General features: G+C 42.3%; 3 protein-coding genes across 3 annotated transcripts; 2 read left to right on the top strand and 1 right to left on the bottom strand.

Annotated features, from left to right (window-relative positions):
- The first annotated feature begins 478 nt into the window (after positions 1–478).
- Positions 479–2,960, top strand: LOC116303905 (uncharacterized). The gene is made up of 3 exons (XM_031713522.2): positions 479–905; positions 1,195–1,277; positions 2,151–2,960. Exons 1-3 carry the CDS (start codon positions 563–565, stop codon positions 2,187–2,189), a joined length of 465 nt encoding a protein of 154 aa, XP_031569382.1. The 5' UTR covers positions 479–562; the 3' UTR covers positions 2,190–2,960.
- Positions 2,961–7,345: 4,385 nt separating this feature from the next.
- Positions 7,346–9,332, bottom strand: LOC116303910 (substance-P receptor). The gene has a single exon (XM_031713535.2). The coding sequence runs from the start codon at positions 8,804–8,806 to the stop codon at positions 7,742–7,744; it is 1,065 nt and encodes a 354-aa protein (XP_031569395.1). The 5' UTR covers positions 8,807–9,332; the 3' UTR covers positions 7,346–7,741.
- A 167-nt stretch (positions 9,333–9,499) lies between these two features.
- Positions 9,500–12,245, top strand: LOC148910830 (uncharacterized). The gene has a single exon (XM_089030626.1). The coding sequence runs from the start codon at positions 9,648–9,650 to the stop codon at positions 12,243–12,245; it is 2,598 nt and encodes an 865-aa protein (XP_088886752.1). The 5' UTR covers positions 9,500–9,647.
- Positions 12,246–23,915: the final 11,670 nt, after the last annotated feature.

The following is a 23,915-nucleotide window of genomic DNA, read 5'->3' as shown; positions in this document are numbered from 1 at the left end:
CGGGTGTTCTACCAGCAGGCCATCCTGTAGAACGCTAGATGTGAATTATGATAATAAAAATGATCAGCTTAAACTCCACAACAAAACATAAAACGCAAGCAATTTTTACTGACGTTTACCTTTATATAGTTAAACAAGCCTAAGAAACGGAAACATAGTAAATGTTGGTGAAATCCTCGATAGTAAGTCCGGGACACCAAGTAAATGAAGGAGCACTAGCAAAGACACTATTTTTTCACCCAATGACGTATTGTCAGCCATATTCTCCCATATTTTCAGCCGGTCAGACCATTACTATGGGTTTAAAGGCTGATTTATAACGAATAACATAAAGTTAAAAAAGAGATTTTGCCTTTTTTTGTCTCTTTCGTCGTCCCTTCCATTTTTTGAGAGAATCCTTTTATTAGGGGATTATAGCTTAATTTTGATTGGTTAAACAAGCGTGGAATATTAAACGTATGCCACAGGAAGCCCGCTGAAAGGGAATGAAAGTTGCTGCAAAATCTGTTGAATATTTCTCCAAAATTTAACGCTGAAAATCTTAAGTAAACTTTGATTATCAATGGAAGACCAAGCTATGTACCAAGCACCTATAAATTGGGAGTCAAGTTTAATTCAATCGCCAAAGAAACGACGAAAACTTATCAACAACAACGAGGACGCAAACCACGCTAATTTTCATGACGTTTCTCCAACTTCTTTCACTTGTTGTAAAAGATTTTTACCCATCAATTCAAGTAACTTCATCTACGAGTCTGAGGAGTATAAATCTAAGGGAGAGACGCTTTATGTTCCACTTAGAGAGAGCGTTTTGGTGAACGTACAGAATATTGAGCAGTTTTCTTTCAAACAAGGGTCGTTCTTCATTGGCGACGAGTCATCAAGATTTAGCAAAGTTGTACAAGGTAAAACTGAAGTAAAGATTAATGATAAATGTGATGAATCTTCGAGAAAATAGAGATTTTGCTTTATTGTCCAAAATATGCTTAGGCCACGAGGAAGTTGACAATCTGTTTTTGTCAGGGGAGGGGTGGGTGTGTAAGGTACCAGACAAATTTCAAAATGCACCTACTGCTATCGAGTTGGCATAGTATTTAAACTAAATTCTATAAAATATTGCTACTCCACCACCATTTTTCGATAGAGAGAGAGAGAAAGTAAACTAAAACGATAAACCGATAACTCATTTTATAGGTGTTGCATTACATTTATGGCGCTATAGTGATACACAGCAGAAATTGTACATATCAAGGTCTTTCGTATTCACCAACATCCAGGTAAAATTTATATTATACATTATTTGTTATTCAAAACTTACCTTAGTTGTGATCATTTCCAAGGGTGTGATGTTCAATGACAGATGTAGTTGGTTGCCTTGGTTACCAATAGCAATAAATTTGGTTGCCTTGGATACCAAACCTGATATAGCACAAATTAACAGACAGCATGCTGTTGTCTTAAAAGACACAGTTTTGCTTCAAACATTATTGATACCTTGAAACAGCCTCTGGACTGATTTAGCCAGGGCACAGCTAACTCACTGATGGAACCCTGAAGCAACCTCTGTGCTTGATCAAAGTCAGGGCATGGCTAACTCACAGATGGAACCCTGAAACAACCTCTGGGTTGATCAAAGTCAGGGCACGGCTAACTCACAGATGGAAACCTGAAACAACCTCTGGGCTGATCTAAGTCAGGGCATGGCTAACTCGCAGATTGAATCCTGAAACAACCTCTGGGCTGATCTAAGTCAGGGCGTGGCTAACTCACAGATTGAACCATGAAACAACCTCTGGGTTGATCTAAGTCAGGGCACAGCTAGCTCACAGATGGAAACCTGAAACAACCTCTGGGCTGATCAAAGTCAGGGCATGGCTAACACAGATGGAACCCTGAAACAACCTCTGGGCCTGATCAAAGTCAGGGCATGGCTAACTCACAGATGGAACCCTGAAACAACCTCTGGGCCTGATCAAAGTCAGGGCATGGCTAACTCACAGATCAAACCCTGTAACAACCTCTGGGATAATCTAAGTCAGGGCATGCACGGCTAACTCACAGATCAAACCCTGTAACAACCTCTGGGCTGATCTAATCAGGGAACAGTAAAGACCCAAAATCAATCAGTTATCTGTTGGTTTATACCTCAGGTATTTAATGATATAAAGAAGATATTGGACTTCATGTGACAAATCCTGGACCTTCAGCCGTGGCATAAATTTGCACTGCTATCCTGATGTGGGTGACGGAGCATGACTATAGGTTAGAGAACAGGAAAGCACTGGAAAGGCAGTGATTTGAGTTATCCTCTCCCCTCTGTTATGAGGAAAGGTGGATATTTTCTTGCCGTACATGATATACCCTCCTCAGACCCACCCCACCCCTTGGAAATTCCAAACCCCCTCCATGGGGGAGGTATGAATATTTCTGGTACTACACAATGTATCCTCCTCAGACCCATCCCACCCCTTGGAAATTCCAATCCCCCTCCATGGGGGAGGTATGAATATTTTCTTGTACTACACAATATACCCTCCTCAGACCCTCCCCACCCCTTGGAAATTCCAGTCCCCCTCTGTGGGGGGAGGTATGGATATTTTCTTGTACTACACAATATACCCTCCTCAGACCCTCCCCACCCCTTGGAAATTCCAATCCCCCTCCATGGGGGAGGTATGGATATTTTCTTGTACTACACAATATACCCTCCACAGACCCTCCCCACCCCTTGGAAATTCCAATCCCCCTCCATGGAGGAGGTATGGATATTTTCTGGTACTACACAATATACCCTCCTTAGACCCTCCCCTTCCCTTTGAAGTTCCACCCTCCTTCATTGAAAGAAGCTTCCTCAAGTTAAACTGTTCTAAATTTAAAAAACTATAGTTTGTTGCACTCAGTTTTGTGTTAGAAAATTGTATGCTTGTTATTGTTTTTTTAAGAAACAGCATTTAACTATGTTTTTCAACTAAAAGTTATTTAGTCGATAAAAGTCTACGGAAGGGCATCCAACCAACTGACACATAAAACAAAACTACGAATTTAAAATCAGCAAATATAAAATTCACGTGAATTATATTGCTCTAAAATCTTTACCAATAATGCAACTTGATGTGTCGGCAAGACGTGACCGCAAAACTAATGATTCTTGTTTTTCCCCCGTCTATCTGTAAATCTACCGTCCACTTGACTCGAATATTTAGTCGTTATCATCAAATGATTGTTATTGATACAATGGGTGATCGCCTCTAAAGATAGATCCAAAGGGCGTTTGGCTAAGTCTGCCTTCGCAATTCTAAATCAAAACAAACGTAGATTCAATGCGGTCCTTTGGACCAACGAAAGTGTTAGAGAGGTGTCCGTATTTAAGTTCTGTGTAGAAGTGAATATAGTTGCATTCAGGAGAAAAGGAAGTGTCCGTAATAGAGAGGTGTCACGTGTCACATTGAGATCTGTTTGTAAGTGAATTAGTGAGCCAGGACCACAGAGGTGTTCGTAATAGAGAGGTGACCTTATTGTAAAAGGTTCGTTTATTAGCGAAAAGTGCGCATACAGCCGAGACCAAAGGTGTTGTTGTTCGGTGTGCAAACTCTTCTTATCCTAAGAATAACAAAGAATTTTTCGACTTATATACGTATTGATCTACAAACACCCGTGCGTAGAGGATTTGGGCGATTTGACATAGCGATTGTCTTTTTTTTTTTTTTTTTTTTTTTTTTTGCTTTTATTGCTCTTTAGAGTCGTATTTTTATACAATAGTAATTAATAAAGATATATTATAGGAAATATAGTTGTACAAGATTCTTATATAATAATAGAGCCTGAGGGCTAAGTTAGCTGGAAAATTTTCTAGTTAGCCCCCTGGCGAGAGCGCTCGCCTCTCACCAATGCTGACCCGGTTCGCCGAGTTTCTGAACTCGGTTTCATATGTGAGTATAAAGTTGGTAGTTGGTTTTCTCCTGTCCTTCGAGAGTTTTGCTACGGTTATCTAGTTTTCATCCGGTCCCTACATAAAAATCAACTTCTAAATTCTAATTCATGAAACGAGGGCAGTTTGTTAGCCAAGCTGACTGGCTAATTAGATTAAGTGGTACTCTCGTAAAACAAGGACGATTTCTTTATTTCTTTGAAAAACCTATCGTGGTCATTATTAAGCCTTATTTAAGGGTTATGCGCGCCATTAAATAAGGCACTGATAACGATACTTCAGAGTTAAAGAAGAGGTAGAGAGGTTTAGTGCAAAAAAACATTCCCGCCAATTCCAAAGAAGTTCGACCACGCGCGTTTTGGCGCCAAAAGTTCCCGCCAAATCGAAAGAAGTCCATATAAGTATAAGCCATCTGTTCAGAATCTCTAACTCGAGGTGGTCGATTAAATGCTTTCCTATCTGCAACCTGGAACGGCATCTTTTGTCCTTTGGACTAAAATACTCGATCAACAATAAACTGGCTTGCTTCTTATTTTCCCTTATCAGTACGATGACAATATCTTATTTTGTTATCACCGGGCTCTCTAAACGCCTCCCCAATTTGGTTTTCAAACTATCTTGCCATGCTAGTGATGAATGGTAGCAAGGATTCTCAGCAATTTTCATTATTATATCGGCTTTATGATATCTAGATTTTGCTGATGCTGTCATTGAGCGTTAGGCCACGTTTAGCAGTACCAGCAGTTGAAACCACGTACACCGAGTGAAAATTCGTAATTGCTTCCTATAAGAATGTTTATCGTACTGAATTTACTCGTAGTATTTATTCATTTATCTATTATGTTTTCAACAAACTTTTGAGGAGAACTAGAGAGGTGATACCACTTATAGGATAGTCTCCCAATAAAATTACAAAAACTATACAAAACATTCAACAAGAAAAATTATGGTACTAACGTTTGCAAAGGTGTTCATAAGTTTATTTTTGCCATTTTTGCTTTATCTGCCATTTTAAAGTTTACCTCAGTTTCACTGTCTCGTTCATTTTGCCCTTATTAACTTGAAGAACAAGGCAGGATGTTTTTTTAACTGCAATTCAGCAGAACCTTGTTTCCTGTTTTAACTTTTCTGATCTTTTTAACCCTTCCGAAACCACTCCCCCTAAATGAATTTGAGATATGATGCTATTTATGTTTCTTCAAGCAAATTTTCCTCGGAAAAAAAAAAAATTCAGATGAAAATTTCATTGATGAAACAAAATTCACAGGCTTTGACTATAATCCAAGCACAAGAAACACCTTTTAAAGTTAAAACTTAAGTTAAAACTTTTAGATATAGTGTAGTCGCAAGTGTAAAAAATTGGCTGAAGCATTTTCAAATATTTCAGTTGTTGGAGTTACATCGTTTCCTGTTCCCCGTTAGCAGAGCCGTTTATTTCCCTTCGGTACTAAATTGAGGGGGATAGATTATTCGTAGTTCCTCCTACCCACTTAAAGAAGGGAGGGAAAGAGACTTTGCTCGCACGTTTCCTGTGAGTAGAAAATTAATACTCAAGGAAATGACAAGTGGCCGGCCTGCTAAGAGACTGTTAATCCCAATGCATCAATACTGTATTTTATTAGTTTCTTCCTTTTAAGTAAGAAATGACCTAGCATCGATCAATGGCATGAGTTTTTTTACGATTTTGTGGACTCAACAATACACCTTTCAAGAATTCGCTTAATATACTTGATGAAATATTTAAATGTGTGGACACATCACGTCCAACCACGTGTTTTGTGGTCACTCCACGACCAAACTTCGGGAAATTTCTAGTTCTGTTTAAACAATATTTTTTCTTGTAAAACTTTGACTCTTAACACGTAAATAGACCCTTGGAATCCCTATGAATGTTGTGCCTGTAGGCTGTGATTTGTCTGGTTCAAGTTGATGACAGTTCTCCGATTGTCCACAGTGTCTGCTTGCTTGTGTTTTTTTGCTCTCAACTTTCATTACACGATTTTTCTTTCTTTCTTTCTTTATACACATAAAAAAAACGTTGTCAGTATGAGACAACGTAGTTTCCTTTTAGTTTGAAACATGAAGCACGACCTTTCGGATGATTTTTCGTATTTTAGTCAGAAAGCGCACAAATTCCGTTTAATCTCAGATCTCCATTTCAGATTTCGTAACGATAACGTGTTTTGACGAAAATAGGCCGTACTCTAGCGTGACATTATAGGATAATTGATCTCTCAGTAAAATATATAGTACACGACTATCAAAATTGTCACTGACATTTATGATATTAAAATTGCAAACTTTTTAAAAGATTACCCTCAAATTTACGAAGATACGAATTTTTGAAACTAAGCATTTTGGCAAAAAAATGTAAAATGAAAAAGAAAAAAGGCTCTGTTACCGGGCAGGAGATAGAATGTTGAGGCAAATTTGAACTTTTACCGGCTATTATCAATGTGACAAATTAGATTATAACATTAATCATATCCTTTTTGTAATCACTACCAAATCCTGCAATCTGATTGGTTCAAAGGAGTGCGATTAATTCCCAAATCGCATCCTAAAAAATTTTTTTTTTCAAACAACAAAATAAAACAAAAAAATCAACAAAAATTTTTTAGATGATTTTTTTGTTCGCATTTAGATCTTCTACTACATTAAATTGATTATTCTGCACTCTTTATTGTGTCTTTTTCTTGTGTATGATTACAAAAAGGGTATGATTAAGTGGTAACTGAACTTCGTGTCGTGCAATTTTGGACCAAAATCATACTTGTGATTAACAAATTGCACTCCCGCTACGCGGTCGTGCAATCTTGTAATCACTCGTATGATTTTGGTCCAAATTGCACTCCACTCAGTTCAATTACCATCATAAAACACTCTAGTGAAAGCGAGATTTAGGCATTCAGCTTTTAATCTAGAGCCTATGAACCTGCAACATTGCGCGCGCTTTTTTTAGCATCCCTTTAGTACAATCATGGCTTTTAGAAGGTTTGGCCCAAAGAAAACATTGACGTTGGTCAGATGATATTCAAAGAACGCAATAAAGGCTCATTTATGAATCAGAATACACATAACCCCACTTATAAACAAACATTTACATTAAACACTTCTTCGGCATTCTCTCCACCAGTATAAACATCACTCAAGTATCGCGAAATCAACGGAACTAAAAATAAACCAAAAAGGTAGTATTGTATTTCAATGGAAAATTGATCCTTAAATCGATTCCTCACTTCTCTTGGAGATCTAATCAACATATGGTTTGAATACGTAAAACTCTTCGCGTGCCAAAAGATAGCACACTTAATTAAGTCCTATCGAGATCTCTATCACTCTTCGGTGATTCTTCGACAACATGAATTCCGCTTGCAATTTATGGTCTTATGGTTCGAGTTAAGATCAACACTCAAAATCGATAAAAACTCTTTATTTATAAGTAATGATACATAAGGTATTTAAGGTCTTAGACGGTAGAGAATTTGGTAATAAGCTACAGATGTAGCCATTGTCTTCTCCGGATCGATCAGACGGCTTTGCAATCGAATTTAAAGACAAAATCATGCGACAGTTACGTATTCTTGAAAACGGATTCCTCATTACGGAAATGTCTGAAATACTCCATTGAGTCAATATTTACACTCTAAGCACTGGAATTATAAACATCGCTTAAAAGACGAAATAAAAAAATAATTATGTTATCTTTGGAGCCTGGTTTAATGACTCTAGCACATGGAAACGATAAGTTTTTGTGAATTATCCTCCAAGTGTTGATAACAACCATCAAAAAGTACTTCTCATATGATGAGTTTAGTTCTGAGCAACGTAATGCATATGCCTGATTTCGCTAAGGCGTCGCTTTTTGTAGAATAATATAGTGTTTAAGCCCTTACGAAGATCAGAACTCATAATATAGATAGCAACTGGATTGAAAGCACTGTTTGAATAAAACAAAGCAACAAAGATAGTGTAGAGTCCATCAATCGCTTTGCTTGCGACTCTCACATCGGGGAAGAACTCCACCACAAGAGCGAGCAGCGTAAGAGGAAGCATGGAAATCCAGAAAACCACAACGATGACAATGAGCATCTTAACTAACTTGGCGTTGTAGCGATGTCGTCGGTGATCTTGTTTTAGCGATGTTGAGCTGTTCAGCGATGTTCTAGACACTCTGTGACAATTTGCTCTTTCTTGAAGCCTTTGGCTTTGCTGTCGAAGGGTTTTTATCATCACTGTGTAGGCATAGCCGGTTATGACTAGGGGAATGATGATCAAAGTGACTATCAAACAAGTCTGTATCTTGTTCACGTCTTTGGAAGGCCATTTAGGAAGACAAATTAGTCGCTGATCAATGAGTTCTAGATCCATATGGAAGGTCATTGGGAAGCCAATAACCAAGTACGACACAAGCCAAATCAGTGCGATTGTTACTTTTCCACCTCTTGTACTTGTCTTGGGTTTGAATGGCAAGGCGATTGCTCGGTATCTTTCTAATGTGATTACAGTTATTGTACAAATTGACACCGAAAAGAATACCTCGTTCATGGAAATGATGACCTGACAAGCGATCTTCCCGAAAGACCAGGAGAAAAAATCCCGAATTACGTGAGAAGGCAGTGACACTAAAAGAATCCCTAAATCAGAAACAGCGAGGTTGAAGATGAAATAATTGGTCGTGGTAGTCATCTCTTTGCGGCAAGTCACAGTTAGAGTGATGTAGAGGTTTCCTATAACGCCTAGAGTAAAGATGAACGAATACCATGCAAACTGGATAGTGATGTATGCTGGAATGGCCTTTAAGGGTACTGTGATGTTCGCCATGTCGTAGTCTTTGTCGTTTTCTGAGAGGTACTCCTGTTCTAAGTCACTTTCCATTGTGTAAATACCACTGCTAAACAATAGTTAATTCTATTGGTTTTGAAAGTGACCTTGGGGATGGTATTATACTCGTTTTAGTTGCGGTTTGTCGACTTACTGTTATCGTCTGGGCCTTCAATATTTCATTAACAGCTCATTTAACAGTCTCAAAACCAGGTAGTTTGGTCAACTATAAACTCCGTGATTACTCAATCTATTCCATTGGTTTTCCAGCTATAGAATCATCGGTTTCAATTTGTCCAATAGTTGAAAGTTTGTTTAAGATAAAGTCAATATCCCAGCGTGTCTTCTTCAAAACAATGTCTAACCTTGATTCCCAAAATTCACGAACCTCTTTGCTGTTGCCTTGCCCTGCCGTAGTGAACCACAACCAAGCCGTTTGAAACCATTTATCAATACCCGAAGAGAGATAAAATTCCTTTTAGAGATTCTGAGTGACAAACACTGAACACTGATCTGATAATACAGTATTAAGATCGGCTCGGGCTTTATTAGCTCAACTCAGACAATTCCCTATGCTCCGAAGCGGTTTGACAAGTAATACGATCCGAACTAAACAGTTAATAGTCTGTTAGTGATATGCTTGCTAATAAACGTGAGTGACAACTTGAGTAGTTTATCATTGGAAGTGGGTAAAAAATGTTAAGTTATCACTTTGAACTCAGTATTCTTGGCTTTCACGTGACGTCACTGACCTATTTCGACCTATCCAAATATGGGCGTCCGCCATCTTTGTGCCCCTCCGAGTGTGAAATGTTATGATAATAGTAGGCCATTTTTATAGTGTTTAGAGTTTTAGCTCGCTTCAGAGACAAATGACGTCTCAAAACTTTGGAAAATGGCTGTGCCAGTGCTCTCGAAATATGGATCAGGTCTTGAAAGTCATGTAAAGGAACGTTATTTGAAGAAGATCGAGGCAGTAGGCGTTGATCCAGTCACCATACCAAGTGAGCAGTTTGATCCTGAATGTTTGCCTCCAATAGAGCAGTCAGATTTGTTTAGTTACTTGGTTTTGCAGACGAGCTATTATACGAACGATCAGTTTAAAAATTACAAGAGTTTGGAAGCATATAATCAAGTGGTGTCTGGATTTGTGGCTTCAGTAAGAGGACGAATTATCTCAAGCAAGCATGTGGTCGTGGCGAAAGTTCGCCATTCCCAACGCATGAATGACCCTCTGGCCGATATTTGGATCATTGCCGGCAAGGATGGCACGATTTTTTCTGCTCATTGTTTGGGTTGTAAAGCAGGCCTAGCAGAATCTTGTTCGCATGTTGCCAGCGTCTTATTTTACATCGAATGTTGGACAAGAATCAACGGGAAATTAGCCTGTACCCAAGTTAAGTGCACGTGGCTTCTTCCCACGTATGTCAACCAAGTATCTTACGCAAGGGCCAAGGACATAGATTTCTCTTCTGCGAAAAAACTCAAAGAGATTCTAGACAGTAACACTGATAAATTGAATGATGAAAATTTAGGACAGTCTCGTAAAAATCAAGCTGGACCTGGACGAGACCCGAACCCTTCAGCCCAAGTTTCAGCAGCGGAAAAGGAGGAATTTTACACAAAACTCTACAACTGCCAAACAAAAGCTGCTTTGTTAAGTTTAATCGACCCCTTCGCTGACCATTTCATTTCCAAAAGTCGGAATGTTCCAGTTTTATGTGATCTTTACGAGCCTTGTAATTTAGATCTAGATTATCTAGAACTGTTGCGAAAGTGCTTAGATGTCAAGCTGAACATTTCAGACGAGGAGATAAAAGCGGTTGAGCAAGACACAAGAGATCAAGCTAAGGGCCCAGGTTTTTTTAGACATCGTGCTGGCAGAATTGGAGCCTCTGTATGTGGTGCTGCCTACAACACCAACCTAGCTCAGCCCTCCCAGTCACTGATCCAATCTATCTGCTACCCCCACTTGTACAAGCTGGATAACAAGGCCATTCGACATGGCATCAAGTACGAACAGTATGCCATTAATGCATATGAAAGCTTAATGAAAACAAAGCATATTAACTTTGAACTTAAGAGATATGGTTTGTTCATCAACAGGGAATTTCCTTTCATCCATGCAACCCCAGACTTTTTAGTTTCTTGCAATTGCTGCGGATTGGGATGTGGAGAGGTGAAATGTCCCATTTCCATCCCCAACTGTGACTTTAAGCAGTATGTTCTACAAAAAAACTCTTGTCTTGAGGTGGTAAATGGCCTAATGAAGCTAAAGAAGAGCCACAATTATTACTTACAGGTTCAACAACAGTTGTTTACTCTGCCAGAAAGAAAATATGCTGACTTTGTTGTTTGTGCTGTGGATTCAGATGGAAATGCACACATTGTGTGTGAGAGAATTTACCCAGACCCCCACCACTTCAAAACTGTCGTGAAAAAGCTTAAAGCATTTTGGAGGATTGGCATACTCCCTGAGATCTTGGGACGGTGGTACACAAGAAAGTGCAATGTTATCATTAAAGTTCCAGGTGATCAAGCAGTCTGCTTTTGTAGAGGACAGTGCAGTGATGAGATGGTCTCCTGCAGTAATGCTGACTGTCCTTATGGCCAATTTCACATAGAATGTTTGGCTGTAGGTGGGAAGTCCATACCTAAAAGATGGTATTGTCCTCACTGCAGCAGGCTGCCACAGTTTAAGAGAGGAATTGGGGCTTCAAAAGCCAAGCCGAAACCATCTACTGTCAACCAAGCTGCAATGCAATGCAATGCTATCTGTGTTTGTAATGCAAAGGCACTCATAAGTGATAAACTGGTCGAGTGCCACAATGCCAACTGTACAAATGGTCATTTTTTTCATCTTAGCTGTTTGGGATTGAAAAGAATGCCAAAGAATCACCAGTCAACGTGGGTGTGTGGTGCCTGTAAAGCTAAAGAAAACAAATCATCCACACCTACCACTTCTACTTCTTCAAAGACAACCTCTGCCAAGCCAAGCAATTCACCATCACCAGAAACTTCAGAATCACAAACAGATGATTGTAATAGTGACAGTGAAGATGATATTGAAATCACACAGGTTACAACCGGTGTTGTTGACAAGTATAGTGCCCTTGCAACACTAAACAATGCTGATTATGACCTCATCAGTGATCCTGCTGGATGGCTTAATGGTGATATAATTCAAGCTACCCAAGTATTATTGCAGAATGTAAACCAGTCAATTGAGGGATTTCAGCGCCCAACCCTAGGAAGAGTAAGGAACTTTGATGTAGTTTCGGGAGAATTTATTCAGATTTTGCATACAGGGACTGAGCACTGGGTATGTATTCTTGGCTTTCACCCACGTGACACCGGTCTTGACAACGGTTGCTATCCGCCATCTTTGTGCCCCTCGATAGTAAACAAACAGACGCGACAGAGAGATATGTGTGAACTTTTCACTGAACATGGTGCATTGTATCGTAGTTGGTTGCGGTTCAAAGAGCGGTAAGAAAAAAGTTTCCTTTTCTTCAATACCTAAAGTGATATCGAATCAAGGCGAAGAGCACGAAGAGTTGACACGAGAGCGGAGAAGGCTTTGGATTTCGGCCATCAGTCGAGGCGATACTGACGCGAAGAGGGTTCTTGAAACCGAACGTGTTTGTGGTCTTCACTTTGTCTCTGGAAAGCCTGCAAAAGTCTGGGACAGATATAATATTGATTGGGTTCCAACTATTAACCTTGGCAAAAAGGAAAGTCAGGAAGAAGTAGTATAGGGAATGGGGGTTCCAGCGCAATCTCAACACGGGCAAGACCCGTGTCAAAAATCCACCTACGGAAACAACCCACTCCAAGTGTGGTTGGGGGCAACAGCGCAAATATGTTAGTCTATATATGGAGTGCGAAGAATGTAAGAGAACTTTTAAGAAAGAAGCGGATTTGAAAAAGCATTTGAAAATGAAGACGAAGTGTATGAGCAGTTATGATTGTGGATGTGGTAAGAAGTTTGAGACTAAGGTTAAATTGTTTTGGCATTGTCAGGACTGTGAGTACGACTACGACGACTTAAAAAGTGCTTGGTATTAGGTATAAAATATTTGCTATTATATAGATGGAATCCCAAAGCAACTTCAGCACGGTGTCAATACCCGGTAACGGTGAGATTGACGTTAGACAGTTTTGGCGTCAGTCAGAAAGGAAGGTTAAAAGGACTCTCCGAAAAGGTATAGAAGAATTAGGAGCCCTGAAAGCGAGCATAATGGTAGAAGTAAGTTTGTCAAAAGACGAGGTAATGACGACAGCAATGTTGCGATCAAAGTCGTTAGTGATATTAGAATCCACGAATCTGGATAGGTCACTCAGTGAAGCCTTAGAAGCAATAATGGAGTCGCTGTCTAACTACACGAAAGAAGGATCGGGTTGGACAGTAGAGGAGGTTGAAGGAATAGAGATAAGTATAGCCAGGTACGTACCCATACGAGGGGGGAGTTACGTACCGCTACCAACGTGGGTAGAAAGGAAGAAGGCTATTGTAAACGTGAAGAATGAAGACAATCGATGCTTTATGTGGGCAATTAGGTCTGCACTGTATCCAGCAGAGAAGGATCCCTGTAGGACAAGTAAGTATCCCACAGATGATTTAGAGTGGGATGGTGTGGAATTTCCCATGCAGTTGATAGACATCCCCATATTTGAGGAAATAAACGATCTAGCAATTAACGTTTACGGAGTCAGAGAGCAGACGATAGTACCGTTAGTTCTGTCAAAAAGTAAAGGAGAGCGCGTACATTTATTCTACCACGGCGGACACTACTCATGGGTTAAACACATTAGCAGACTATTCTACAGACATACTAAGCACAAAGGCAAAAAGTACTTCTGTGACTGCTGCTTGCTGTCATTTACATCCTTAAATACCCTAAAGAAACACGATGAGATCTGCCGCGGAGTCGAAGAAGTGGCGCAACGGATCCAGATGCCCACCAACAAAGAGCTTTCATACGCAGACCATCAAAAGCAGATGCAAGTGCCTTACGTGATATATGCAGACTTCGAAGCGTTGATAACTAAGGAAGAGCAGAAACGTGGCGCCACGAATAAGGTAGGATTACACGAGATCTGCTCCTTTGGTTACATAGTAGTCAGATCAGACGGTAAAGCAAACCCTCCTGTGATTTACCGAGGTAAGAACGCAGCTAATGAGTTTCTAGAAGCATTGCGAGAAGAGGAGGGGGAGATTAGAGAACAATTAAGACGTCCAAAGAAGATGGAATTTACCAAAGAGAACCAGGAGGCTTTTAACAAGGCAAAAAAATGCCACATTTGCCAACATACGCTTCTTCAGTTTGGAAGACGAGCCAAGAAAGCGTGGGATGAAGATGGAAAGTATCTAGGAGAAGCTCATTTTAAATGCGGGAAGTATGCTAAGAAAGGTGAGAAGCCGGGAAAGCTCTCCACGCACTGCATTCACTGCCACAAAGCATTTGTTGAGGATTTCTATGTGGATAAGGTTAGGGATCACTGCCACATCACGGGTAAATACAGAGGAGCGGCTCATTGGAAATGCAATATAAACTTCAAAGTAAATCCAGACATGGAGATTCCGGTGTTCTTTCACAACCTCCGCGGTTACGACTCCCATTTGCTACTACAAGGAACAGACGGCTCCGACGTCAAATGCATACCCAACAACAAAGAGCGCTACATGTCCGTAACTGTGGGTAAGCTAAAGTTCTTAGATTCGCAGCAGTTTATGGCGGACTCCTTAGCAAACCTCGTAAAGTATAACACCAACTTTCCCATTTCCAGTCAATACGGCGCGGAAAGGAAAGGAGTCTACCCATACGAATACATGGACTCCTGGGATCGATTCAAAGAACCCCTACCACCCAAAGATCGCTTCTACAGCACCCTAAACGAGTCTGGTATAAAGGATGAGGAGTACCAGCATGCGTTAGACGTGTGGGAAAAGTACTCCTGTGAGAACATGGGGGACTACCACGACATCTACCTAAGGTCTGACGTAGTGCTGCTCGCAGATGTTTTCCAAAGCTTCAGAAAGATGGCTATGGAATATTACGGATTGGATCCCGCTAATTTCTACACGGCTCCTGGGCTCAGCTGGAGTGCTTTGTTAAAGAAGACAAATGCGCAGTTGGATCTCCTAACGGAGTACGACATGTATCGGTTTATGGAAGACGGTATTCGTGGCGGCGTATGCGGACCCAGCCGACGTTACGCCCGCGCAAACAACCCCTTAGTAGAGCACGACCCAGAGAAACCAACCACATACATTTACTACCTGGATGCGAATAACCTTTATGGTTGGGCAATGTCACAGTACCTACCTGTGAGAGACTTCGAATGGGATCCAGTGAAGCCGATAGACTTCTACATGCAGGTAGGAAAGGAGGAAGACAAGGGTTACGTCTTAGAAGTGGATCTGGAGTACCCAGAGCGCCTGCACGACGAACACAATGAGTTCCCCTTAGCACCAGAAGCGATAGAGATACCATTTAAGCAGCTAAGTCCGCTGCAAAAGCAAATGTGCCCTGGTTACAAACCGTACAGGAAACTAACTATGAACCTGATGGATAAGAAGAAGTATGTGGTACATTACCGCAACCTGCAGTTCTACGTGCGACACGGAATGCGCGTAGAGAAGATCCACAGAGTCCTAAAATTCACGCAGGAACCCTGGATGCGCCCCTACATTGACTTTAACACGCAAAAGCGTACCGCAGCGAAAAATGACTTCGAGAAAAACCTCTTCAAACTGATGAACAACAGCGTGTTCGGAAAGACAATGGAGAACATCCGCAAGCGCGTAAGCGTAAAAATAGTCAGCACCAAAGAGGAAGCAGAAGCATACGTGTCACAGCCAGGCTTCGTTAGATACGTAGAAATGCTGAACTTCTACGTGATTCACATGAAAAGGGCAAACCTCTTACTAAACAAGCCCGTTTACACAGGCTTTACGGTGCTGGATCTATCGAAGCTGCTTATGTATGAGTTCTACTACGATAAGCTTAAGCCAAAGTACGGAGACCGCTGTCGCCTCCTGTACACAGACACCGACTCCCTAATTTTAGAAGTGCAAACGGAAGACGTTTACAAAGACTGCCTCCCCGACATAGACGAGTACGACACCAGCGGTTACCCGAAGGAGCACTTCCTTTACTCTGCGAAGAATAAGAAGGTAATTGGGAAGATGAAAGACGAAATGTTAGGAAAACCCATAGTAGAGTACGTGGGTCTGAAACCAAAGATGTACAGCGTGCTAAAGTTAGACGGCGTAGAAAAGAAAGCTAAAGGCGTAAAAAAGTACGTGGTTAAGAAGGACATTACGCACGAGTCCTACCTCAACGTATTACGAACACGCAAGGAACAGCGGCATAAGATGAACAGCCTGCGCAGCTATGGTCATCAGATACATAACGTCACGCAGGAGAAGGTGTCACTGTCTGCATTTGACGGTAAGCGATGGATGTGTGATGACGGAGTGCATACGATAGCATTCGGACATCACACGATAAGCAGTTCTTCTTTGACGAACCCACGCGTGGGACCATCATGAAGATAATACAAGATGGGCTGACCCTTCTTAGCTATCGCACTTCGGATCTGGTAAGTTTCCAAAGACCAATTAGGATCCGTAGCTCTTTTGGATCCTCCTTCTAATTCACCCGGCTCATAGAGATATCGAACCGTGACATTACCTAATTTCTTTTCATGGGGGAAGACCGCCCTCGAACTTCTGATGAAGGACTTGTGTTCCACGTGTTTCTTTTTTATGGCATCCTTGGGTTTCATTCCCGTAGCCCTGGCCGCCTCGTTATTTAAAGCCGCGACGACCTGGGGGAGCCTCTGGGTCCATTCCCTATTGCGTTTGGAGGGATCTTCCAGCTCTTTCCAATACTGGTATCCAAAGAGACGCTCGGCCAGGGTCTTATTGAATCTTTCGACAATGCTTTGACCCCTGTGGTACTCTGCTTTAGCTCTTCTAATTTTAGTGCTGTGGTCTTTCAGGGTCTTAGTAACCACGCCCATGAACTCCGTCCCCGCATCCACTTGCAGCAGCTTAGGCCATTTCAAGACGCGCTTATAAACCCTACCTAGGGCTTCTGCGACTTCCCCAGAATCCTTGCTGGTTATAGGTTCGGCGTCCTTGTATCTGCTTGCGATATCAACTACGGTCAAAGCGTACCTATAGGTCTTTTTTCTCACCTTATCGTGCGGCAAGAAAAGCAAGTCCGCCTGATGAACTTCATTGGGGGTATTTACGGTGAAGCTGGGCCTGGGAATGTACTTAGGCACGGGAAGATAAACCTGCCAGAGGGTTTGTTTTTTCAACCAGTTCTTAGCCGTTTCGTCTGATACCCTGGCCGCGGTCGCGAGTTTCTTGATGGCCGACGCTCCTTTCCAATAGCCTTCCGGCCCATAGTAAATCCTTTTAAGTTTATCCTCTACGCGGCCCATTATATGAATTCCAGGACGAGATTGATCTTGCGTCCGTTGAAATCCACCGTCTTTCCGTCCACTTTAATGGTGATGTTTATGCTTTCTACCAAATTAGACAAGTCATAGCTCAAAGAAATGGGAGTGTATTCTACTGGGTCAAATGGATTACCTTGGGGCAGAAACTTGGACATAAGAGAAGACTTTTCTCCATTGTTGTAACTATGGACCAAGTCGCAATAGACTTCATAAGAGGATGCGACTTTCCATTTCACATCATATGTACTACCGCTATTTATCGTGGTACTAGTAAGGCCCAGGAGTTCTACCAATGAACTGTCCTTTAGATTGGCGCTCCCATTATTTTTCTTGAATGTCATTTCATGGGGCAATCCTGTGGTAAGAGTATATCCATGCTTTGCTAGCTCCTTAGCCAGTGTTATGGGGGTGTAATGGGAATCTGGTATTTTTGGTTTGGTGCCGGAAGTTCCGATGACAAAGCCATTAATTAAATTATACCAAGAATTATACAAAGAGCAACTAACCAACCGAACCTTACAGGCTTTGATGGGAGGATTCAAATACGTGGTAAAGTCATTCTTGTCGCTTTCCAAAAAGACGATCATTATATTAGATACGCCAAAGCCACGCCTCCGGCCAGCCCTGCGACTCCTACAAAGACCAATTCATTGTCTTTTTGTTTCTTAGAAGGCTGGTAGTAATTCTTGAACTGAGGCTTTTTCATTCTAAAGTCGGGGTGTGCTTGCGCATAAAGTTTGAAGGCGTAGTCTGTGTTTTCGAAGTTCTTGTCTGCCTGCATTTTGTCTTGGTAGTTCTTATCCAACCAATCCCTGTAAGCTTGTCTTTTTTCATTCCAAGCTGCCACGTCCCTTTGATATTTCTCCAGCGCTAAGTCGTGTCTCTTCCTTTCGGCGGCACCGCTTTTGTCGCCTCTAACTAATCTATCCAAATATTGACCACCATAATTAGCCCCTGTAAATGCTAAAGCTGCAATGACTCCACCTGCGACTAAGCTAACCATTATACATTAGGTAGGTACTTTTCCTTCCGTAGGTAATCCTTTACCATGATAGCCCCGCCTACGGCAGCGGTCATTTTAGCAAAGTTAGCGAAGCTCTTGCTTGGGTCTTCAGTAAAGTCTTCTTTGAGCACTTTCTTACCTACCCAACCAATACCCGCAACAATAGAAGTAATAATAGCTGCTTCTTCAACAGTTTTCAACAACGCGGTCGACATTATATTACAAAGCGAGAAGGTTATTCCATTTCAGGGATTTTGCTTTTTCTAACCTCCACAGGTGCGTGATATGTTGGGGCCTCCCACTTTACTTCTGGCTTCATATTCCGCCATTGTAAGTAAAAGCTGCCTGCTGCTATAGCAATTCCTAACGCGCCGATGACGTAGCCGGGATTCCAAAAGGATTCGCTTTCGTCCTCCACCTTTTCTTCTTTTTTGGCTTTATTCTTTCTGTTCATCTCCGCGAGCTTCTTTCCCGCGGCAACTCTGCCTGCAGATTTAGGCTTGGTAATCTTCTGCTCCTCCTGAGGTTGTTCTTCGGTGCCACTCATCTTATATCTAAGGACTTGAAGGACTTGATAATAACTTGACGGCGACTTGACAATGACTTGACAATGACTTAATTAAGTACTTAAGATGACTTGACTAAGTACTTAAGGATGACTTAATTAAGTACTTAAGATGACTTGACTAAGTACTTAAGATGACTTGACTAAGTACTTAAGGACGACTTGACTAAGTACTTGAGAATGACTTAAGGACGACTTGACTAAGTACTTGAGGTGACTTGACAACGACTTGACTAGGTACTTGAGGCGACTTGATCAGGTACCTCAGTAAGTGCTGCCTGGAAGACCTTTTCAACGTCTCTGTTCTTCTTGAAGTCCTTCCAAGAGGCCGTAAGTTCCTTCAAGTCGACGTGCTGAGCTACGTGAAGTGCCGCAGAGGCGACTGCCATTAACTTACCGCACTTCAAAGACAACCAGCCGCAGGTTATCTTAAGTTCTTGGGATATGACATAGTCATCTCTTATGTCCTTCCGCAGTTGCTCCACGTCGTCTATGGGCAGTGCAAGTCCGAGGAGCTTGGTGATCAGCTTAATGGCGGAGTCTGCTACGGCGTCCGTGGTCTTACTTGCAAGGGCAGCCTCGTACCTTTTATGGAACTTTTTGACTTCCTCTTCCGACAGCTTATTAACCTGCTCATGGGTAAGTTCCTTACCTATCATTTCTTTACACTTCCCAGAAGACACAAGAATGTTAAGTTGTTCCTTGAGGTTACTTTCATCTAACTGTGTGGGGACTTCATCTATGAGCTGCTCAATGTCCATATACATTAGGAATCATAGATTCCAACCTCGTACGGAAACCTCAAAGAGAAGATCATCTTGGAATGTTGGTGCGTCTTTAAATGCCGCATGTATTCGTGCAGCTGTTCCTTGGATATCTCACCGCCGTAGTCGCTTAAGATGGTTTCCAGGTCAGACTTGCTCGGAGTATAAAATACTACGAGAGAGCCTATGTTTTCCCTAAAGGGCTTAGAGACGCTGGTAAGCTGCTGGGAAAGCAACCAAACGCTGATATTGTCGTGTCTGCCGCTGAAAGCGAGCTTCACTAATTCGGAGGTGCGCTTTTTTACGTCGTCCCCACAGGCAATGTCATCCAATATGAGGAGCGTCTGTGTACCTTTAGGGAATTGCTTGTGCCAGAACTTCAAATGGCTGGATAACTCGTTAGGATCTAAGATATCTACAAAGAAGTCGTCGTCTTTCACTCCTATGCCCGTCCAGGTGCGGTTGTTCACGTAGGTGGGACAAAGCAGCACTATGTAGTCAAAGCGGTATCTAAAGGGTCCTAATAGCTGCTCCACGACGAATTGGGTCTTTCCACAGCCGGTGGGTCCTACTATCAGAGCGTTACAAGGCATGTGATCTGGGTTCATATATAGATGGAACCAGTGGAAGCAGTAAGAAGGATTACCGCCGACGCAAAGGATAAAAGAGACACCATAGAAATGCAAAGGGAAGAGATAGACCGGTTAAAAGAGCGCGTACAGGAATTGTACGATGAAATGTGTGGTCTGAAGCGTGCAGAACGGTTTGGCGCGCTTTTGACAATGGCGGGCTGGGCTAAGGAGTCCATTAAGGACTTCATTCGATATCCCCCATAGATATATGGACTGCATTACGTGCGAACTACCTGCTGACTGCATCATCGTTACCCCTCCGACGCCTCGTAAGAAACACAGCTGCTGTCACTGTAATAAGGTATTCTCTGAAGAAGACTTCATTGGACATTGGTGTCCCGCGGATACTAAAGCACAAAGGACTTTAGACGACGTTCGAGAAGAGTAAGAGGTCGCAAAGAAGATCTTACTAAGCCCCAGCAAGAGGAATTAGCATAGGTCTTTCTTTTTTATTGTTATTTTGTTAAATGCTGCAAAGAGGTCTCAAGTAAGGGTCTATTTTTTATTGTTATTTTGTTAAATCATCACGATCGAAGAATGGTTAACATGATTATCTTTTTGCTGGTTTCAACAATGAGAAAGAATGATACCTCATCTTTTAATGGGGGCTTAACAAAACAACAAGAAATAATAGACCCTATCCTAAAACCCTCTTTGCAGCATTTAACAAAATAACAATAAAAAATAAGGTATATATAATGAAGTGCGTGCAATGTGATAGAACTTTCAGCTCCAAGCAACGATTACAATACCACCTTTCCAAGAAAGTCTGTCAAAAGACCATCAGCACTGTTTGCGGTGACTGCGGTAAGGAACTGTCCACTGTACAGGCCCTACGATATCACCGCGAGAACAGGGTCTGCCTTAAAGGCCATTGCCAGCGATGCGATGAACCCCTCTTTGAAGAGAACTGGCATAAATACCGCTGCCGGCGTTACCACCTCGAAGAAGTCGTCTGTGAAACCCACGGAGACTTAGCCGAACGTTGTTGTCCCCTTGAAACCAGCCGGGTGCTCGCGCGACGTAAGAAGGAAATAGACCAAGATTTCGTATGCTTTGACGACTACGAAGGAGTAAAATGGGAGAACCGAGAACACTGGGACGGCATCTGCGATAAATGTGGCTGTCAACGCAGCGGTCAACATATTTGGTGCTGCCTGTACGACGGACCACGTCCTTTAGACCATTACCTGGCGATACGAAAGGCTTGGAAAAATGAGAAAGATATATGATTCCTCAAATCGCAGCGTTCATAGGAGGAGCCTTGATTACCGTATCCGCTTACCAGATAACAGAAAAAATGAGGTCCGTCGAAGCAGACCAATACTTAGCCGCCCATGAGGATGACTTCTAATCGCACAGAGGATTAGCTTCCGGGTGACGTTCGATGTCAAACTTCCATCGGCCGTTAACCTTACCATAGCTACGTATGTGAGTGTACTCTTCGCCTTGCAGTACGTACCGCACGCAGTCGGGAGCCCATAAACTGTACTCTTGGCTGCCGTCTAAGAGGACCAACCTTAAACGGTTAATGTCCTCGAAGACGACGTAATTTTTTATTTTGTATGAAATGCCATGTAGCAAGTCGCGCCAGTGAGTTTGTTTAAGAATCATTATATCTATGAAATATCTTTTGGTGCGTGCTTAAGGTCTCATGCGATTTGAAAGCCTTAACACACCAAGGGCAAGGTATGCGAATGCCGTCGACGTAACGGTCGATTTCCCTGCAGATCAGATCGTAATCGTTGCTTACCATCGTTAAGTATCCATTCATTTCATATTGCGCCAATACCGCTTTTTGTTTGTCGGACAATACGCCGTTACCCTTTGGCGTCTTCAGTTCCAGACAGAACCCATTGTATTTCTTATGGGAGTTAAGAATTAGGATGTCGGGTTGACCTGCCTGGTAGCCCTTTTGCCAGCACTTTATCCTTTTACTGCTGGTATCTTGCAATTCCCCGAGTCCAGGTGCTAATATCAGCGTAGGGTAAAACCGGCGTATCTTATCGATGACCTTCTTCTGTAAGTCGAACTCAGTCTCGATTTTGATGATCAACTTATTTGGACTATCCAACGAGTATTTCCCCTTTTTCCTTAATGTAGGTAGAACGTCTTCAAAGACCCAATCTTGGAACGACTCTGCCGTTGGCAGTTTGGAGCTGAATATCAATTGATACAAACCAGCCTCCGTCACATACAGGGATTGCGGGTGTAAACCAGAAGGGAGGCGATTCACCTCCAACTCGTTAAGTCTCTTCTTATGCTTGTCCCGCACGTGGACTTTAATAGCATCTTTGGTGTCTGCATAACCTAATGCCTTTGCTACCTCCTTTGCTTTAAAGTACAGCTCATCGCCTTGCACTATGCATTGCAGTTTAGTTTCATTGTTTTCGAATACGCGGAGCATATTATACGTAAGGGATATTTTTTATCCTTTCGCGAGCCTAGTAGGCAACGCTCTTTAGCTGATTCATTTCTACGCTCAGTTGCGCGTCAGACACGACGAAGATATATGCGTTGATCTTAGTAGTGTCGCTGGCATGTTTGGTGCGCTTGATCTCCAACGTAATACCGTCCTGGGTATTTACCAGGCGTAAACCCTGTCCATGTAGGTCTTCGTCGTTCGTCGTGCGCATGTCGATCCACAGCGCGTACTTATCCTTAAAGAATTTCTTTGGGTCAATTTGGTCGCCAAACTTACGTGCGACTTCCCGGTACATATCCGCGGGCTTTATCCCTTGTGAGTAAACCTTATTAGGCACTCCGTTGATGCTAACGCCTACGTTGGTAATGTTAGGATTAAAGAACGCCTCGGAGTCGCGCAATCCTGCCGTGTATGTCTTTGCGAACAGCAACATTATCCCTGTAAGGCTGCGTCTGGGTAGGTTAATGCTTTGGTTGATGACCTCTTCGACGTTGTTCGTGAAGCTAAAGGTCTTGTACATCACGACGTGATCGTAAAGGAAAGCCTTCCCAGCGCTGTATTCCATACCGGCGCTACGTGCTAAGTCTTCGCTGTATACCGTTTCATACTGCAGCTCTAAGTTAGTAACGGAGTATGGGTGGACGGCTGAGGAACTTACGTCCTTTCCCTGTAGGATGTTCGTAGTGTCTGCTAGGGTTACTTCGAACTGCAGTTCGCTTAGCTGCCTTGGGTAGTATGCACCGTGGTTCGTGATAACTTCGAAATCTAATGGAACGACATATTTAGTACCATAAGCCGTCTTTATTTCGTCTTCTCCTGAGGCGCCAGAGGTTGCGCTTCTTACTTTGCGTATGGCTTCACTGGCGATTCCCTGCTCTATCCTTTGCGCGCGGTCAAATGCAGTCAACCATAAGTCTTTGTACGTGGTATACAAATCATACCTGTTTAAGTCCAGCAAGGATTCCCCTGCGAACTTCACCCGCATCTTAGAGACGAGGTTCCTGCCTACGTTATTGACCACATAACGCGCGTCTGCGGTATCTGGCTGTATTACTAGGTCAAACCTTAACGCTAACGTGCCGGGTACTAAGACTAGGTTATCCGTTAGACGGGGTACGCCTACGTACAGGGTTTCCCCTGGCTTTGCGCTGCTGGGGGTAAAGGTGACCCGATGAAAGGTGCGTTCTGCCTTCAGCCCGCCAACCTGCTTAGGTAATACGTTGGGATTTAACTTTGAGCTTATCATATATAATGGAAGTAGAAGGAACAGACTTCGACCCCACCACTGAGGAAGGT

The sequence above is a fragment of the Actinia tenebrosa genome, unplaced genomic scaffold (genome assembly GCF_029948245.1).
Source record: "Actinia tenebrosa isolate PJP-AT-01 unplaced genomic scaffold, QUT_ActTen_1.0 PGA_scaffold15__27_contigs__length_11533743, whole genome shotgun sequence".
Lineage (NCBI taxonomy): Eukaryota > Metazoa > Cnidaria > Anthozoa > Actiniaria > Actiniidae > Actinia > Actinia tenebrosa.
Note: the sequence above shows the minus strand (reverse complement) of the source record. Positions and strands in the feature narration are given on the sequence as shown.

What these genes read in the sequence shown, in the direction of transcription:
- LOC116303905 (XM_031713522.2), top strand. Translation starts at nt 563, where the DNA reads ATGGAAGACCAAGCTATGTACCAAGCACCTATAAATTGGGAGTCAAGT. An exon ending in ATTTAGCAAAGTTGTACAAG is followed by an intron (nt 906 to 1,194) that starts GTAAAACTGAAG and finishes CTCATTTTATAG; the next exon opens with GTGTTGCATTACATTTATGG. An exon ending in TCGTATTCACCAACATCCAG is followed by an intron (nt 1,278 to 2,150) that starts GTAAAATTTATA and finishes TTTATACCTCAG; the next exon opens with GTATTTAATGATATAAAGAA.
- LOC116303910 (XM_031713535.2), bottom strand. Translation starts at nt 8,806, where the DNA reads ATGGAAAGTGACTTAGAACAGGAGTACCTCTCAGAAAACGACAAAGAC.
- LOC148910830 (XM_089030626.1), top strand. Translation starts at nt 9,648, where the DNA reads ATGGCTGTGCCAGTGCTCTCGAAATATGGATCAGGTCTTGAAAGTCAT.